The 20,195-nt window shown below is 40.2% G+C and overlaps 1 protein-coding gene across 1 annotated transcript in view; it reads right to left on the bottom strand.

Annotated features, from left to right (window-relative positions):
- The window catches only part of LOC120529033 (stonustoxin subunit beta-like), a 23,814-nt gene extending 3,625 nt beyond the window's left edge, over positions 1 to 20,189 (bottom strand). The window contains exons 1-4 of the mRNA XM_039753095.1: positions 20,153 to 20,189; positions 18,876 to 19,035; positions 13,471 to 13,536; positions 8,664 to 9,169 (exon numbers count right to left, since the gene is read on the bottom strand). Coding sequence (XP_039609029.1) covers positions 8,664 to 9,169; positions 13,471 to 13,536; positions 18,876 to 18,894 — 591 coding nt within the window. The 5' untranslated portion in view covers positions 18,895 to 19,035; positions 20,153 to 20,189. The remainder of the gene's footprint in view (positions 1 to 8,663; positions 9,170 to 13,470; positions 13,537 to 18,875; positions 19,036 to 20,152) is intronic.
- Positions 20,190 to 20,195: the final 6 nt, after the last annotated feature.

The raw sequence follows: 20,195 nt of genomic DNA, 5'->3' as shown, positions 1-20,195 counted from the left end.
CTTGCACTGAATTCTAAAGAAGCTTCTAGAAGTTCCTTGGATGGTGATTTCTATTTCATCTAACTTTAAGTTGTCCTCTTCACACTTTATTCTTACCAGTAGATTGAGATTTTACCTGTTAAATAAGATAAAGTGACGAGTGAGCAGTGGGGTGTCAGACATCTCAGCAGGTTTGGAATTCCACTCCCAATAGCACAGTAAGCATTCAGGAGTAACTGCAGTTCACACCATGCACTCCATCTCCATGAAGGACTTCTGCTCCAGGACCACCAATTGTCTAATACAGTGCAGGCCAGTGAAATCCTCCTCCAGGTTCAAGGGGCTCGACCAGCTGGGGTCTCCTGCAGATGTGGCCTTCAAGGAGGACTGACCTGTCCAAGGCACCCTCCACAAGTCCAACATCAAACAGGACTTGCATTGTGCTGGCCTCATTTTAAATTAGGATTTGGTAACTTAGATGGTCAGCCCCTTTTTAATAAATTTACATTATTTAAGTTTGATTGTTCAGATGAATATCAGGTTAGCTAAGCAGAGCAGTTCTGTAACACCCGCTGGCCCCTTCAGCTCCTGTGATGCTCGACCGCCTGCTGGTGTCTCTCCATGAAGTTATTCAACTTGACTTTTCCTGTCTGTGTTCCCCTCTTTTCATCTCTTTGCCTCTGCTTACACCGTTTGGACTTCTTCCTATTCATGAACACTCGTGCTGCCCACCTCTTCCTAGAGCCCCCTGTCCTGACGCTAAGACCTTTTACACTCCAATTCTGTCTTACGAGACAATTCACTGTCTGGATATTATCTGCCGCTAGTTCTTTACTCATTCAGGAGCAGACGTTGTGTTTTAGTGAACTCTCACTATTATTTATTAGTTACTATTAGTTATTATTATCGTTGGATGCAGAAAGACTCCTAAGATTGGGTTGGTGCTCAGAGCTGAGAGTCACGTGTGCTTTGCAAACGCTAGAGTCTGTTGAGAGTTGTTGGTTTGTTCTGTGGTGTGAGATTTACATTAAAAAAATACATTTTGCTCTTAAAAACTTGGGTTTTGGTTGCCTCTAAGGAACCGTGTGGGAATTTTTAAAGCTTTTTTCCCTTTAGAAGGGTTTTTTTTGCTTTTTTTTCGCCCGCACAAGAGCAAAAGTAGCTGGGTGTTTGGAAGTGCGCTTGGAAAAGTTATTTGTACTTGTACTTGTTCTTTTTCTTGTTATCTGTATTTGAATTAGCATCGAGGCGGCAGGGTAGAAAGCAGCAGTAACTGATATCGGCATTTGTAAATAAATAACCGCGTCGTCGTAACAGCGATTCCTTAGTTTAAAGGAAAAGAAAAAAAGGCCGCGGCTGACTTCAAAGCAGTAAAAGGTGGAAACTCAGTAGTGCGCAGGTAAGCGGCCTGCGTTAAGACACCGTTCAGGCACAAGGAGCAGTAGGAGCAAATAAGGTAGTAAAGTTTTATTTATTTGTTTATTTTAGATTAAACAGTCCTTAGCCGTCCAGAGGCAGAACAGTTAAGTGGGCGACAGCGTATTGGTTCATTAATACGGGGGAATACAAACAGTGCGAGTGAAGAGCTTATAAGTAAGAAGAGAGCAAAGTTAGGAGAAGAGAGAAAAGTAAAGTTAACCTCATAGAAAGGCAAACAGCAGGCAGCTGAGAGGGAGAACAGTACAGGAGCTTAAGGGGGAAAAGGTGTAAAATATCTGTAGCAGATCTTAGTGTTACCATTTAAGTTAAGGAGCAGCTGAAAGAAGAAGAAATTTAATTTTAAGAAAAAAAAATATATAGTTAAGGCAGCTTAGTAATCCCAAATCAAATTTTAATAATGAGGCCAGTGCAATGCAAGTCCTGTTGGATGTTGGACTTTTAGATGATGGTTTGGAAGAGCCAGTTGTCTATGAGGGCTACATCTGCAAGAGATGCCAGCTGATCCAGCACCTCGAGCTCAGGGTCGCTGAACTGGAGGAGGAGTTGGCTGACCTGCGTTGTAATAGAGAATTGGCGGACTTGGCCCAGGTGTCCTTTAGAGATAGTGTGCACCCCTAAGGTGGCGGGAGGAGATTCCAGACCAGACAGGTAGGAATAGGTGGGTCACGGTCGCAAGGCGTAAGGTAAAGGGTGCACACTGTCCGGGGGCATCAACCCCAGAATTAGAAGTGTCTAACGTTATCATGTCCTGGCGGAGCTGGACGGTGACTCTGATAATTCTGAGGTGGTAGGCAGGGTTGAGGAGCCCCAACGGGCCACCTCAAAACCAGTTCCCAAAAAGAGAGAGGTAGTGATAGTTGGGGACTCAATCATTAGGGGATTGAAGCGCAGGTGTGCTCCAGAGAGAGAGAGTCTCAGACGTGTGTTGCCTTCCGGGAGCACAGGTGGGAGACCTCCTGGAAGGGTGGATAGGCTCTTGGCCAGAGCGGGGTGGATCCAGTTGTCATTGTCCACGTTGGAACAAATGACATACATAAGGGTAGTCTGTCAGTTCTGCGATCCAAATTCAAAGAGTTAGGTACCAAGCTGAGGAGCAGAACTGACAAGGTAGTCTTCTCCGAAGTTCTGCCTGTGCCACGCCAGTCCAGGTAAGATTGAGGAGATTAGAAGGCTTAACGTGGCTCAAATCTTGGTGCAGGGTAGAAGGGTATAGGTTTATGGGGCATTGGGACTCCTTTTGGAACAGATGGGACCTGTTCCGCCGTGACGGGTTACATCTGAACGGAGGGGCACCAATGTATTGGGGAGGCGTATGTGTAGGCTAGTCGAGGATTGTTTAAACTAGGGAATGGGGGCAGGGAGTTTAGGACAGGCCAGATTTAGATCTATACATGGAAGAACAAACAATGGTGTAGAAATAAAAATGCATAGTAATGTAAATTTTAAGCAAACACGTAAAGATAGAAGGATTAACACATTAAAAATAGCTTGCCTTAATGCTAGAAGTATCAAAAATAAGGTAAGTGAGTTGGAGTTGTATGTAGCAGAGCACAATTATGATATTATAGCAATAACGGAAACCTGGCTAAATAACAAAGATGGGGATGAGTGTAACATAGAGGGATACACATTTTTAGGAAGGATAGACAGAACAGAAAAGGAGGTGGGGTTGCTGTTTATGCCAAACAGGAATTAAATGTAAGTCATCTTCAGTTGGATGATGAGCCCCATCTTAGTGAGGACATGTGGCTTCGCCTGGAAAATATTAGGGAAAAGGTCTCATTTTAGGAGTGTGTTATAGACCACCCAATTCAGACAGTAATTTCAACACACATCTTTTAGTAATATCAAAAGGCAAGTTTACAGGGGATATTATAGTCATGGGGACTTTAATTATCCAAATATTAACTGGATAACCTTACAGATGGAGGAGCACAAGAGCAGGAGTTTTAGAAGTAATCAGTGACTGTTTTTAACACAGCATGTTAAAGCACCAACAAGGGGTGAAGCCTGTCTGGATTTAGTATTCTGTAATAATCAGGATAGAATTGAGGGTGTAGAGGTGATTGAACCACTAGGGTCAAGTGACCATAATGTAATACAATTCTCAGTATTTTGTAAGAGTACAGATGCAAAGACTAAAATTGTTAAGTTGAACTTTAGTAGGGCTAATTTTGAGCAGATGCGACAAAGTCTAAGTAGGATAGACTGGGATAAGCTTTTAAATGTGGAGACAGTCGAGGAGCAGTGGAACAGGTTTAAAATGTTTTACATGTAATGCAGGACAGATACATACCTAAATTTGGAAGTAATAGGAAACTAAAAAACTCCACGATGGATTAATAAAGATTTAAAAAGAAGTTGCAAAGGAAAAACTGCTGTATAAGGCATATAAGACTAATGACTGCAAAGAGAACCGTAGCGTATGAGAACATGAGGGCAACCATTAAGAAGGATATCAGAGAGGCTAAAAGACAGTTGGAGAGGAATATAGCAGATAAGGCGAAAGAAGACCCCAAGAGATTCTTTCAGTATTTTAGTAGTAAAAGAACAGTTAAGGAGGAGGTCAAGTTCATCAGGAATAGTAAAGGGAATTAAAAGATACAGACAATGAAATAGCAGATGCCCTAAACTTACATTTTTCTGAGGTGTTTACAAGTGAGCAAGTGGATAACCTGCCAGAGGTAAACAACTACTAAGGAGGTACTGAGGGATTTGGAAATTGTAGAGGGAGAAGTGCTGCTCAGATTAAATAAGATGAAATCAAACAAATCACCAGGCCCAGATAATATTTATCCTCGTGTTCTTAAGGAGGCTAGTGAGTACATATATAAACCCTTGACACATATTTTTAGGAAGTCACTGTGCACTGGAGAGATTCCAAAGGACTGGAAAATGGCAAATATCATCCCATTATATAAAAAGGGTGACAGGGCAGATCCAAGCAACTATAGGCCAGTAAGCTTAACAAGCATCACAGGAAAATTAATGGAAGGAATTATTAAGGATAAGATTGAGCAACACATGACAAGGACAGGAGTTATTCTGAACAGTCAGCATGGGTTCAGAAGAGGGAGGTCGTGTTTTACTAACATGTTGGAATTCTATGAGGAGGCAACAAAAGGATACGATCAAAGTGGAGCTTATGATATTATTTATCTGGACTTTCAGAAAGCATTTGATAAGGTGCCACATGAGAGGTTGGGCATCAAGTTAAAAGAAGTGGGAATTCAGGGTGATGTTTTTAGATGGGTGCAGAATTGGCTCAGACACAGGAAGCAGAGGGTGATGGTGCGAGGAACCTCATCAGAACTGGCGATGTTAAGAGTGGTGTTCCACAGGGGTCAGTGCTAGGGCCGCTGCTATTTTTAATATATATAAATGATTTAGATAGGAATATAAGTAACAAGCTGGTTAAGTTTGCAGATGATACCAAGATAGGTGGATTAGCAGATAATTTGGAATCCGTTATATCATTACAGAAGGACTTGGATAGCATACAGGCTTGGGCAGATTTGTGGCAGATGAAATTTAATGTCAGTAAATGTAAAGTATTACACATAGGAAGTAAAAATATTAGGTTTGAATACACAATGGGCGGTCGGAAAATCGAGAGTACACCTTATGAGAAGGATTTAGGAGTCATAGTGGACTCCAAGCTATCAACTTCCAAACAGTGTTCAGAAGCCATTAAGAAGGCTAACAGAATGTTAGGTTATATAGCACGATCTGTGGAGTACAAGTCCAAGGAGGTTATGCTCAACCTTTATAATGCACTGGTGAGGCCTCATCTTGAGTACTGTGTGCAGTTTTGGTCTCCAGGCTACAAAAAGGACATAGCAGCACAAGAAAAGGTCCAGAGAAGAGCGACTAGGCTGATTCCAGGGCTACAGGGGTTGAATTATGAGGAAATATTAAAAGAGCTGAGCCTTTACAGTTTAAGCAAAAGAAGATTAAGAGGTGACATGATTGAAGTGTTTAAAATTATGAAGGGAATTAGTACAGTGGATCGAGACTTGTATTTTAAAATGAGCTCATCAAGAACACGGGGACACAGTTGGAAACTTGTTAAGGGTAAATTTCGCACAAACATTAGGAAGTTTTTCTTTACACAAAGAACGATAGACACTTGGAATAAGCTACCAAGTAGTGTGGTAGACAGTAAGACGTTAGGGACTTTCAAAACTCGACTTGATGTTTTCTTGGAGGAAGCAAGTGGATAGGACTGGCGAGCTTTGTTGGGCTGAATGGCCTGTTCTCGTCTAGATTGTTCTAATTCTAATTCTCACACCGCAGACACACAACACTTCACTCGTCATCAACTTCAACATGAAGTCAGCCCGTCAATCTGAGTCTCCTCTCTCTTTGTGATTCCCCTCTCTCGTTTATTTATATATATTATTAAAGAAAGCAGCGGCCCCAATGCGGACCCTGAAGGACACCACTTTTAATGTCACTAACTAAAACTAAAACTAAAAGGTGTCCTGCACATTAACTCGTTGTGCACAGAATTTAAACCAATTGGGCCCACTGCTCCCTGTCACATTTGTACCCAAAACAGTCCCCAGACTGATGTTAACTTTTAATGTCGTAAATGTAAAGATGAAAGCGTCTCCTAAGAGACAAAATGTAAATATAGAAAAACAAAAATATCTCTGACACAATAAAATCAAACACAGTATGATTTACGGAGTATTAAAATAATTATAAAAAATTTAAAAAAGGATTAAAATATGCTTACAAATAAAAGACAGACATAATAAAGCAAAAACCTCAAGTTATCAAAATCCAACAAACCTAAACCAGAGCAGGAGACCAAAAGGACCACCAAACATCAAAACGTAAAGCAGAGCCCACCAGACAGGACAGAGCCCAGTGTTGGAGCGGCTCTTTCATCTGCAGCTTCTTCTTAAATAGCCCTGGGGGCGGAGCTCCAGCTGCAGTGTCAAGTGGCCCCACCCCCTGGGCTTCACAAGAAATGAGGAACAACAAAACTAACCAAATACAAGATTTAGAAACAAAATATACATCAGCACACCATACATACAACAAAACCAAATCCATTTACAAAGCAATTCATAAAAATAGCAAAAAGTTTAAAGAAAATGGAAACTCATTTAAGGCAGAAGTGAAACCCAAAATGAAACATCACAGCTGACTTCAGTCCTCAATGCACTTCAACTTCTTGTGATGCCCATGAGTGTCAAATTCACCATTTAATGTCCATCTTTATTAGTAACTGAACATCTCAGTAGTGTGGGGGGTCAGGCTGGAGTGGGCATACGAGGGCACAGCGGACACACAGGGGCACACAGGACACATGACAGAGCGCAGACACTCAGATGTGGAATGGAGACCACTGCTCAGGTCTAAATGATCGATTTCACTGCTAGACTTACAAATCAAATATTCAATCCAAATCAACATCTTATTTGTTACTCACCCCATTGTCTTGAGAATTAAAAAGCATATTCTGACTTTTCCAGCGCTATTAAGAAATGGATCATCAATACGGAGTGTTATATCTTCAGATCAGACAACACAGGAGATGTGACCAGAGGTGGTGACAAGTCAGAAGGTCACAGATGAGCAGATTTGACAAATGTCAGTCATCCTTATTGTTTATTCACCAAACACAATTGGGAGTTTATTATACAAAATGTAAACACTTATTAGATTTGTATTTTGTTAATACATAACTATTATTAAAAAGTTTAATTTAAATAAATGTTTTTTTTCCCATAGAGAATCTTCCATAACCTAACAAAGCTGCACTGTCCTTAAAGGTAATGACAATATTCAGAAATCTCCACTAAATATCCGTTTGATCAAACCCAAATCTTTCCTCCCCTCAGCCTTGCCATTCATTTAATATTGAGAGTGGCCACTAGAGGGGGCAGTTTGGCTACAGAAGAATCAGCTCACCTGTCAGCTCTGAAGGTCATGTGACTGTGTGATCGTGTCTCCCTTATTTTGCTATTAATTCATTTAAATCTTAATTAGTTTTAGATATAATATTTAAAGTTCTTTATTTCAGGTGTTTTATTCTTGTGTTTTTACTTTATTCTTATTTCTTTTACACTGCACTGTATTCTGTTCTCCCCTTCACTGCTGACCTTTCCCATGTGTGTAATATGGCGGATGTCCACTAGAGGGCACTTCAGTCCCACCAGTCAGTCCTCCTGTTAAAGTCTCCATTCGTCTGACTCTTTGATTGTTTCTCATTCTCTCCTTTCATGTTTCACTGCTCAGGATTTCACTGAATGTTTTCTGCTTTTATCTTTTAGATTTCTTTTTTGTATAAATTGCTGTGTAAAATTTAGAGTGGCCACAAGAGGCAGTAGTTTGGTGACTGACCAATCAGTGACCCATTCTGTCCATTCCTTGTCTTTCTTATCTGCTTTTCAATTTCAGTTTGTGGACAAGGTGGGCCAACCCTGGACGGGGTGCCAGTCCACTGCAAAGCCACACATGTGCACCCATGTCAAGTGTGTGCCAACTGACCAAGAATTCATTTTTTGAAGATGTTGGAGCTTTCAGGGTACCAAGAGTGAAAAATCTGGAGACAATGAGGAGGTGCAGTTTAAAGTTTAATGTGACATCAACTAAAACACCAAACTCTGTCAGTATGGCCGACATCTGACTGATCGGTGAGTCCTCATCTTCAGACATTCAAAGTGAATTCATTCAGAAGTGAAGGACCCTTTAAGTGACCAATGGATGGTCACAAAATGTCTGGTGAGTGGACAACACTCCAGTCCCATCTGTCACTCTCTGCTCCTACATATAGTCACTATTCAAGAGCTCTCCATACTGAGTCTGTATAGCGCCTTTCAGTTGTGCTGATCCAGCAGGACCACATGCCTCTCTTACTTAACAGGTGACATTCAGTGACACTTGGGGGCCTCAGTAGTTGTTGGGGTGTCAGCCTGAAGGACATGTGGCTGTGAATCAACAGTGGCCCCTGCTGGTCAGTGGGGTATTTGTAGATCTGAGATGTCTCTGCCCCTCATTATGACACACACACCTGATTAGCTACTCATACCCAATAATAATGGAGACTCCCCCCCATCCGCATTCTCATCCACAAATTAAGTCACAACCCCTCCAACCCAACCAATCCTGTTAAAATCATATTGACCCCAAACTACAAACTCAAAGAGGAACTGCGCTTCTGGGGACATCAAGTGACCGGTGGAGGGTACTGGTCAGTGGTCACATGGTGTCAGATGGCTGATTGTTACACTGGAGTGAAGACCAACACCAAACCCTGGATAGAGGGGCTCAGTGAAGGAGGTGTTGAACCTGTGCAGGAGGGTCATTGTGTGTGAGACGCAATAAAATGACAGACAGCCAGCAGGCCAGTCCAGATACACACCTATTCTGGGGCTGTAGGGGGCGCTGATTTCAGTCTGCTTGTTATTGTGAAACACAGAGCACTGGGAAACAGACCTCTGCAAACTCCAGGACTTGTCGTTGTTTCCAAGGCCACAATCACTGCCTTCTCCTTTCCTACTCAGCCCTTTGTATGCAACTCCAATCTTCATGAAGAGTCCACTGCCCTCCACCTCCCAGTAACAGCGAGACCCAGTCAGAGCCTCTCTGCACAGAACTTGGCACCAGTAGTCAAATCTGTCAGGATGATCAGGATATTTGGCTTTTGTCCCCTCATATATCACCTTCTTGTTCCCTTCAGACAGATGGAGGTCTCTATGTGCCGTGTTGATATCCAGTGTGAGGGGACAGAAGTCTGAAAGGAGAGAAAAGAAAATGAGTGAGGAAATCTGGGAGTGTGTAATGGGACTGGGGGCGGAGCATAACACATACAATTAACAAGAGCCAATCAGGAGCTGCACTGATAAGACACTAATAATAAAGGTCTCATCTGATTGGACAGAATCTGTGGGGATTTAAAATAAAATTCTAGAATCACAATAAATCCAAATCCCTTTTATTCTCCAGTACTTCATGTGCAGGACTCTGACTTGGTAGATTTGGAGCTCCTTATAACAGAACACAACATCACAGACAAATAGCAGAAATAGCTGAAGTTAAAAAGACAAACTTCAAACCAAGTTGTAGAATAATCCAATTATAAAGGAGATGTGGCGATAGTGATGTGCTGGTGAGAGTATGAGTGTGTAGAGTGTATTCCCGTGTCACACACACATGTCCTCACACTGTACACACACACACCTTCACACAGTCTCTGACAGGACACATGAATACACACAGAAGATGGCTAAGTCACTGCTGGGAGAGGCTGTCGCTCTGGCTAAGAAACTCTGGAGGTGTCTGTTAGTTTGAGTTTCAATTGACTGAAGCGTTTGGGAGTTTGTGTGAAGAAGTGATGAGCTGCTGAGATGAGTCTGTGGTGGTCCTTATGACACAGTTAGTGACATAGTGACACAGCAGACCTCACCACATGCTCTCATTTATTTTTGGAGTGTGACGTTGGTGAGCCAAACCAGACCCCAATGGAGAATGTGATTACAGTTTCAATTACGGCTTTGTGAAACTGAACGAGGATTGGCTGTGAAATATTTAATTTCTTTATCTGGTGTAAGAAGTCCATTCTCCGCTGTGCCTTCTTAGTGATGTGGTGGTGTTCATGTCCCAGCTGAGAGTGTTTGTGACTGTTGTGCTCAGAACTTTGAAGGAGTCCATCATATTGACTGCAGAATCATTCATTTCTAGTGTCAGAGGTTGTGACTGCTGTTTGTGAAAGTCAATGGCCATTTCCACTGTCTCAGGGGTCTTGAGCAGCAGGGTGTTGAAGCTCACCAGGACACAAGATGAGACTCCTCTTTTCTAAAAGGTATTTCATTGCCGTTAGTAATTAGACCAATAATGGTGGTGTCATCAGTGAACTTAACGATTTAACTGAAGATCAGTGGACCTGCAGTCAGTGGGGTACAAGGAGTAAAGTAGGGGGGCCGTCCACAGCCTTGAGGGACACCTGTAGTGATACAGAGACAGTCTGAGAGGTGGCAGTCCACATAAACGTATTGTTTCAGGTTAATCAGAAAACTGTTAATCCATTCACAGATAGAAGGATTCAGTTCAGAGCGTAGAAGTTTAGTTAACAACAGCGCAGGGCCAATGGTGTTAAAAGCTGAGCTGATGTCTACAAACAGGATTCTGGCAGAAGTTCCTTTACAGACCTGGTGCTCGAGCACACAGTGAAGGCCCATGTTGATGGCGTCGTCCACAGATCTGTGTGCTCAATATGCAAACTGAAGATGGTCGAGATCAGTAGCAGTGAAAGACTTCAGATGGCTTAGAAGGAACTGTCCAAATATTTACATTAAAACTGACGTAAGAGCAATAGGCCTGCGATCAGTGAGGCAGCTTATTTTATCCCTTTTAGGAACAGCAACAGAAGATTTAAACCAATCAGCTCGAGTGAACTGAGCAAGAGACGAGTTAAAGATGTCTGTGAAGAGAGGAGCGAGTGGCCTGCACAGGTTTCATTGTGTCAGGTGAGACAGAGTCAGGGCCGGCTGACTTCTTACACTTCTGTGTTGTGAACAAGTTCCTGGCGTCTTCGTATTCCTTCATAGAAAAGGGAGAAGAGGGGGAGAGGCTTTGTGAAGAAGTGGCTGCTGATAAAACCACCTCAGACCTGAAGGAGATGAGGGGATGAAAGGACTCAGCAGCTTGTTGGTCAAATCTGTCACAGAACTTGTGAAGTTTGTCATGGAGGGATGAGGAGTCTTTTAGGAGTTAGTAAAAGACTGAAGGCTTCTCCACACTGTCTGCTGCACACTGAGGCTCCAGTTTATTTCTGTGTTTCCATTCAGCGTATCTGACTGCGTTGGTTAGCTGATTCCTGGCCAGTCTCTAGGTGTCCTTACAGCCAGCTTTAGGATCTTTTTCTTTCATGTGACGGAGATTCGTTAGATTTTTGGTGAGCCACAGCTTTCCATTGATATAAATCATAGTAGATTTGCTGGGAATGCAGACCTCTTCACAGAAGCTGATATAAGATGTCACAGTGTCAGTCAGCTCATAAATGTTTAAAAACGTCCCAATCTGTCCAGTCCAGACAGTCTTGTAATGATTCACCTGACTCATCAGTCCATGGACTAATCGATTTCTTTACTGGTTTAACTGGTTTTAGCCTTCGTTTATAAGTGGTTAGTGACTGTAGCATAACGTGGTCAGAATTACCCAGCGGCGTGTGAGGTAAAGTCCGTTATGCGTCCTTCATGGCGCAGTAGAAGTCGTCCAAAGTCTTCCTGTCCTTGGTGGGCCATTTAACAAGCTGTTTGTATCTGGGAAGGTCAATTGTGAGGTTTGTGTTATTAAAATCACCATCACTGTAATCTGGGAGTTTCCAAGACAGCTCTCCAAACCAGTGATGTAATCTGCCAACTTCTGGATGAGACTTCTACTCCTCTCACTGCCCATTCAGCCCACTTTTCTTGAGCTATGATGGACTTCTTCTCCCAACTGTAACTTCCAGCACTTCCCATGGATGTTGACTTGGGTTCATTTTAGGGCGCATAGCAGACCACTTCAGAACATTCCAATGTGATTTCCACCATATTTGGGTGGTGTTATTTGTATGTTCTGGAGGATCCATGATCTGCACTTCAGACAGAGCTTTGTGACGTTTGCTCCAGAATGTCTTGATGATCTTCTCATTGTATTGTGCCCTGCACAGATTCAGCACAGCAGCCCCCTAACATTAATGAGCCTCCTCAATGTTTCGTGTTTTTTCATTGAACACTTGATTTGTTTTCTGTGAACACAGAGCTGCTGTGACTTACTGTAAAGCTCTCGTTTAGTTTCATCAGTCCAAAGGATCATCTCCAGCACTGTGTCTTGTCAACATGTGTTTTAGAAAACTCTAGTCAGTTATTTATTTTATTTTTTAGTATTGGTTGTTCAGAAGTGGGGTCTTCTACTATAGAGCCCACTTTCATTCAGTAAGTGATTGATGGAGCAACTTGAAGTTGCTGTATTTTGATCTTAGAGGTCAGCCTGAATCTGTCCTGATGTCTACCTTGGTTCATTCTTCTCCGCTAAAGCTATCTTTCTGTTCAATTAAGGTAAATTTTTCATCTGCAGCAGCATTCAGTGTGTTTGCTACAGTCCAATGGACCTTAAACTTCTTGATGTTAGTTACTTTGGCCACAGGAACATGAAGCTTTTTGGAGATGGCCTTGTAGCCTTTACCTTAGCCATGCTTGGCTGTGGCCTTTTTCATTTCCTCCTCTTCTCTTTTCCATGTCCAGTGTGATGTCCAGTGTGATGCACAAAATGACTCAGGAAAGCTTTGTGAGAGCTGTGACTGAAGACCCCTGTGATTCTCATAGTGGACTGATTCTTACTCAGTGATGTTTTTTAACAGGTAACAGCTTACACAAAAATGTTCAGAACATCTTCTTTTGGTTTAATTCCTAAAATGTGTTAGGTTGTGAATAAATAATAAAGTTTATTGATGACTGCTTTTGTCAGCTTTAACTTATTTCACATGAACTTGTGATTCTTATTTAATCCAGTGCTTTTGGCTGTGTCTGTATATCCATACACTGTACATGTATATGTTAATGGTGGTGGACATTGTGTTTTTATGTGAAACACACAGAGCTGTTTTAATTTAATGCCATGTGATGTATAAATGGATTCTTATTATCAATATTATAAAGGAATGACTGAAGTAGGCCAGAAAAGCACCAGAAAGGAGACAGTGGAATACAGGAAGTGCAAAGAAAAAATATGACAATAGAAAAAGGAAAACGACACTGGAGGTCATACTATTGTTAGAGGTGGATATGGCATAGTTGGCAGGATTTCTTTTTTATTTCCCATGAGTTAACTTGACAGTTAAGAAGACTCAAGTCTAACAGACTGCTTTGGTGCTTCCCTGTCCTAAATCTAAATTTCTCATAATGCACCAGTCACAGAACCCCCATCACTTTCAGATCATCAGTCACACCACAATCACATAATGCTTTATGCTGGCTACACTTTCATATCATAAGCCTGACCTGAGATTTTAAAAGTGAAATGATGATAAATTCAATGAATTGACAGGCTCACATTTTAAAAACTCCTCTCTGCTTTGAAGTTCAGGAGGCCGTAGGGTGAAGATTGGAGCTTCACGACCTGAAAATACAAAGAAAAGAGAAGAATGGAAAATGTTAAGATTAGGGCTGTCAGTAGATTGATTTCTTTAAATTGTGTTTAATTGAACTTTGCTTATTAAATTAATCATGATTAATTACACATTACATATTTTGCAAGGTTTATTGGTATCACTTTAGATTAGGTTTCCATAATCACCTGTACAATTAGAGTAACTAGGTGTTATTACCTCGTACTTACTGTGTAATGCTGTGGTTAACCACTCAATTGTAATTATCATTCCACAATTTATATGTATGCCTCCTTAGAAAAACTGTGGAATAACAATTACAATTTAGTACTTAATTATAGTGATATACTGGATTACACAGTAAGTACAAGATAATAACACCCAGTTACTCTGTAATTAAGAAGACAATTATTTGGTAAGTATAGTGTAATTATGGACAATTAATCTAAAGTGATTCTGGTTTATTATTATATCCTGTGAAGTACATCATCAGATCAGCTATAAATATAATAAAGTCAGTATCGTGATATAGTGGAAAAAATTCTCAGGGGATTTCAGAAATTCCATTTATTGTCAAAATTATGACAATCACCAGTATTTTGTACATGTCTTTAACGTTGCTCAGTGCCACTGTCATCATTATTTAACCTTCTTAACCAGTTGCTAAGACACACAAGTTTGTTCACATTTTCATATTCCATTTTCATATTCCAGAGTAGATCTCTTTTAGTGCATAATATGAAAAAGAAAAAAGGCAGCTGCACAATGCAGCATCGAACAGGAGCATCAAAGACTGATTTTGAAATGAAATAATAAACCACCTGAGTCACAACATCCTAGTTGAATTGTCAGGTTGTAATCAAATAGCTTTGTATATTTGTATTTATTAATATTTTATTTCTATTCTATTAAGTAAATTACATTACTTAGCACAGCATTAAATTGCTTCTGTGATTATTCATTTTGGGCATTTTCAATGCTTATAATTGCAGAAGCTGTAGAATGAATGTCTAGTAGAAGAAGTCCCTTTGTTGCATTACAGCTTTAGGTGCCACAACGTTCTCAGCATTTTTAATGTATGGTTTGAAGAAGTGATCTCTTATATAAAATAAACCTAAAAGCAGTAATTAAAATTCAGGAATTAAAAATCTCAGGATGGATCTCCTTGCAAATATCACACTTTGTCATTACTTCAATAATTAAAAAACAACAATGCTACAATCCATTAGCAGTCATCTGGAAGCTCATAACTCACCTGCACAGTTCCAGTAGTTTCTCCAGCCAGGTTAGTTTATTGAACTTTGCAGATGTTAACATGGTCAACTCTTCATTGCTGTGTGTTTATACTATTTTGATTTTACACAGAGAGATGTCTGAAATATTAATTGTAAAATGAAAGTTTCCACCAAGAAGAATCACAGGTGTCTCTTCCATTGTTACATTAACAACTTAATCCCACATGAATTGAGAAGTGCAATGCTCTTGACTATGATGAGTATGGGATAAAACATTTGTATATAGCATATAAGGTAAAGTTCAGTTCAGGACATTGATATAAGATGAGAGCAGGAGAGAAGATCAGTGCAGTTCATTTGAGAAAGGGGAGACCAGAGAAGGAACGAGACGGTAAATTAATTATCGCGTGATAACTTTTTTGTTATTTTAACAGATCAAGGCTTTTAAATTAAGCTCAAGTGTTAACACGTTAATGCTGACACCTCTATTTAAGTTGTAATTTTATAATGTTAAATTCTTAAACAATAATTACAAAATGCAGTTAAAATAAAACAACAAAACATGTGGATCAAGTCTGCACATAGAGCCCACCGGTGTGTTGCTGATGCAGTGACTCTGAGTCTGATTTTAATTTACCAACACCTTGATCATCCAGGGCAGATGAGAGAGTCTCGATTGTGGACTTGACCTCTGGATACTCCATGATAAGAAACTGACCGAATTCAGCCTGCCCAGTCCAATCCACCATTGGATCTCAGACTTTCTTGCAGGTAGTAAACAGTGCCAGTGTAGGTGGGTGCACACATGTCTGACCTGTTAACCCTCGTCACCTCACTTTCTGTTTTCCTCTCCTGTGTTGTCAGTTGGCCACAGCTCAGCAGTTCTGTTCATGACAGTCATTGTTAGGTTCCATTTATGTTCATCAGTGCAAAACTGCTTTAGCTTACAGATTTGTTTAAACACCCAGTACCATGATGTGTAAACATTATATAGTTTGTAATTTGTAAAGTCTGTTAATGTGTTTAACCTGTGAACTTGTTATGTGCACTCAGTGGAGTGTTCAGGTGGTCCTGAAGTGGTCAGGGTTTTAATACACTCCTCTAATTTGCTTATCTTTTCCACCAAAATATATAAAGAAATACTCTCACTCTGTGAAACTCTCTTTAATGTCAGAGGTTGTAATGAGTTTGAGTATACGACACCACACTTAGAAAACACATGAGCCTGTGGAAATATGGCGGAAAATGGATTAATGTGAACTTTTAATGAGGAACCCATCTGACAGAATGTAAAGGATAGAGAAGACAGCAGAAGCTCATTCAGATTTCATGAAATTACAAATCATTAAAGTTAATCCTAATCCAGTTTATGTCGAAACTTCATTTGTACACCGAGCAGGTCCTACCAGGTTAACACAACTTTCTGTTCCTTATTTTATCTTGGTTGTTATGCAGAGCAAATGTAAAGAATCTTAAGGTGAAATAAAGAAGAAGCTTTTAACACTAGAATTACCAGAGCCTACGAAAAAACTCGTAATTCCGTCCCACCTTAAATCGCTTCTTAAAATCGTTCTCACCTCTCCGCCAGCGTCTTTTGTCATCTAAATGTGCTGATAAAAATCAGGCTGCAAGCAGCCGGCTATTCCATCCCCCCACCGACTTAGAACGTGCACAAACTTCTCTCAGCTCATGCCTTGATTGATTATCTGGGAGTGAAGTGGAGTTTTAGAGTGGAAATAATAGATCATTATTTGGAACACACGCATTTCACGTTTGTTCCGTTTCTACAGTAATCCGTGTAAACACATTTTTAAAACAGAAACGTTTTTCATATTGTAGTAGTAAATGAAAAAATGTAAGCATAAACTATATAATGTATGAAGCCTGAAGTCCAAATATCAAACACTTTCACAAAAGTTACAAATATAAAAGAACAAGTATGCTTTTATTCAAAAATATAACTGCAGAAAAAAGCCACCTTAGCATGCCATATTGACACATACTTACTACAGCTGCCACGGTAGTGTAATGGTATCAGCCGCTGACTAGTATCCAAAAGCTCATGAGTTCGATCCCACATGGTTCAGTTTTGAGAAGTAAACTGCTCTTATTCTTACTATTTTAGAATAAAAACACGCATTTGATTTCAGTGTGTAACAGCCAATGTAATTTATGATACTTGTAAAGGTTAGTTTTTTTTTCTATTCACTTTTCATTCTCAGTCTCAGTCGTGTTCAGGATCCTTTCCCTACCCCCCATCTGACACTACTGTTTTCACATAAAGACGCGCTGTAGCTCTGCAGTGTACTTGTGACTGCATTCTCGTACCAATGCTTGCGAACTGAAGTGCCTGCGTACACTTTTCGTGGCATTACACGTCTATTTTTTTGAGCATGCCCGTGTCGCTCAAACACAGGAACATATGTTGGTGTACAAGAATAAAAAACAAGTGCACTTTTATTCTAGACTATAAGTGAAGAAAAAATAAAGCAAGTTACAGTAGGCGGTTGATACGACAGCTTGCGTGGTGCAATGCTAAGAACTGCTGATTTCTGATCCGTGCTATATAAAATCATCACATTCAAATATTAACAATTTCCACACACCCTTCCTACATTCACGACATGTGTACTTGTTGCAGTGTACACATCTCTCTGTGCTATGGTTCCTATTACACTGAATGAGCACCTGAAATTGTACTTTCTTCCCTATATAAATAACATTCGAGTATAGCGCGTCTCCAAATAAATCACATTTGAGTTATAGCGCGTCTTTATGTGAAAACAGCATTGTCAGATTTATGGATCGTGAACGCGACTGAGAGAATGGAACTGAATAAAAAAAAAAAGACTGAAATCAAATGTATGTTTTTATTCTAAAATAGTTAAGTACATGCAATATTATTTGAAAATGAACAGCGTCAGGTCGGGCGCATATTCAAACCGATCTGACGCTATTCGTTTTCAAATAATATTGCATTAGTGCGATGATGTTTTTACATATATTGTCTCTTTCATTCATCTTGCGGTTTGTAATCAGTGACCACATATTTTTTCCCCGATCTTGCCAGTTCACACATGTTGCTGTATGGTGGTGTTTCTTTTGTACTCCAGGACATGCAGAGGACAGAATAGTACAGAGCAGTAAGTTCAGCACTATATGCAATCAGACAGACAAACAGGCAGAGAATAAAAGCATACTTGTTCTGTTATATGTGTACCTTTTGTGAAAGTGTTTGATATTTGGACTCCAGGCTTCATACATTATATAGTTTATGCTTACATTTTGTCATCTACTACTACAATATAAAAAACGTTTCTGTTTTAAAAATGTGTTTACACAGATTACTGTAGAAACGGAACACACGTGAAATGCTTGTGGTCCAAATAATGATCTATTATTTCCACTCTAAAACTCCACTTCACTCCCAGATAATCAATCAAGGCCTGAGCTGGGAGAAGTCTGTGCACGTTTTAAGTCGGTGGGGGATGGAATAGCCGGCTGCTTGCAGCCTGATTTTTATCAGCACATTTAGATGACAAAAGACGCTGGTGGAGAGCTGTGAACGATTTTAAGAAGCGATTTAAGGTGGGACGGAATTACGAGTTTTTTCGTAGGCTCTGGTAATTCTAGTGTTAAGGCAGTAAACAGAAAAAGTATCTCTATATACATAAAGCAATAAACCTTCAGACCTCTGATATCTGTGCCAGGGCATAATGTCATCCAGTGTCCACCAGAGGGCAGCAATGTCCAAGGAACAGAAATAAAAGCAGCACAAAGAAAGAGGAATGGAAGGGCTAGCCTGTCAGATGCACAGAGGTTCATAAATATACAACTTGATCAAAACAGAGAGATGCACCATTGTAACATCAACACTGTTTAAATTAATGGTATTTCACTGTGCTAATAAGATATCTAATATTTACTTTAAAAATTCAAGAACTCTGTTTAATATGACATTAAAACAAAATTATATAAGAAATTGTAAACAGTAAAGGCTTAGAGATAAATGTAAAAGAGTAGGCCTTCTTCAGACATCTCACTGTCCCTGTGATTATCACCCTGGTTCTCCTAATGGACTCTAACAATGAACACCAAATGACTAAATGACACACCTGGTGGAGTCCTTGTCATGATGTCCCCCTGGCTGATCTTCTCCAGACTCTTTTTCAGACCTGACAGCTGCTTTCTCAGGTCCTCAGATGAGAAATCAGCAGTGAGTGTGAAGCTGAACGACTCCCCATCAGCAGGAAGGACACAGCGAGATGAGAAGGTCTGCATCAGGAGAGAAGACGGAACAAGGAGAAATAAAAAGTAACATGAATAAGAAGGACCTCCTCCTATCTAATCATCAGTGTGGTGGACAGTCATCTTGGGTTTTGATAGAGAGATTATTTTTCATTCATTTATTATTTATTTATAAGAGAATGTTTCATTATAATGGAGCATTAGATGTCATTGGCCTTGACTTTCAAAAAGCTTTTCACACAGAAGTCCAAAAGATGCAAGACATCAGACTGTAGATAAATGGACTGAGGGTGCGGAGATAGAGAGATAATAATTAATAACAATTCTTTGCATTTATATAGCTCTTTTTCTCACTACTCAAAGCGCTCAGCAATTGCAGGTTTAGGGCCTTGCTCAAGGGCCCAACAGAGCAGAGTCCCTATTGGCATTTACGGGATTTGAACAAGCAACCTTCCAATTGCCAGTGCAGATCCCTAGCCTCAGAGGCACCACTCCGCCAAATAGATTATTTGTCCCAAGGGGGAAATTTGGCAATTAAATTAAATCCAAAGACTTACACACACTATTCAGTATAATCTTACAATATAAGGTCTGCCACTAGAAAGTGTGTGACTTGTCTGACAGACTTGGGAGTCTTTTGTGCACATTTATCACAGTTCTGTAATCTGCCCTGTAGAACACACTTGTGGGACCACATCAGGAATATTATGTGTTAGAGAAATGAGAAAACAGCACAAAAGAAAGTCGAGAAGAAAAAGAGAGACCAGACTGGATTGTGGGGTTTGAGCTGTGAGGAAATGCTGAAGGATTTAAATGTCATAAGTTAAAGGACAGAGACATGAGGAGGTGACATGACAGAAGAGTATAAATATAAAGATTTAAAATGACTCTAACTGAAAATAAAATGTCATATAATTTTTTTTCTTCAAACAAACAACTGTAGATTTACCTCCCTGTCATGTAGATGAAGGTCAAGCTGTGAGATTTTAGCATAAATTGTGCAAATATTAGGAAAATATGAAACTGGAAAGAATGGCCTGTTCTTGCCATTTGTAAAAAAACTCCTCAGCTCTCTTGATTTTGAAGTTTCTCAGGTCCCACACACCCCAGTCTGATCAGACTCCCTGTGAAGTGGCATTCTTACCTGTAGGAAGTGGAGATGGTCCTTGGTCTCTGAAAGCTCCTTC

The sequence above is a fragment of the Polypterus senegalus genome, chromosome 4 (genome assembly GCF_016835505.1).
Source record: "Polypterus senegalus isolate Bchr_013 chromosome 4, ASM1683550v1, whole genome shotgun sequence".
Lineage (NCBI taxonomy): Eukaryota > Metazoa > Chordata > Cladistia > Polypteriformes > Polypteridae > Polypterus > Polypterus senegalus.
This window is presented reverse-complemented; position numbering and strand designations above follow the sequence as displayed.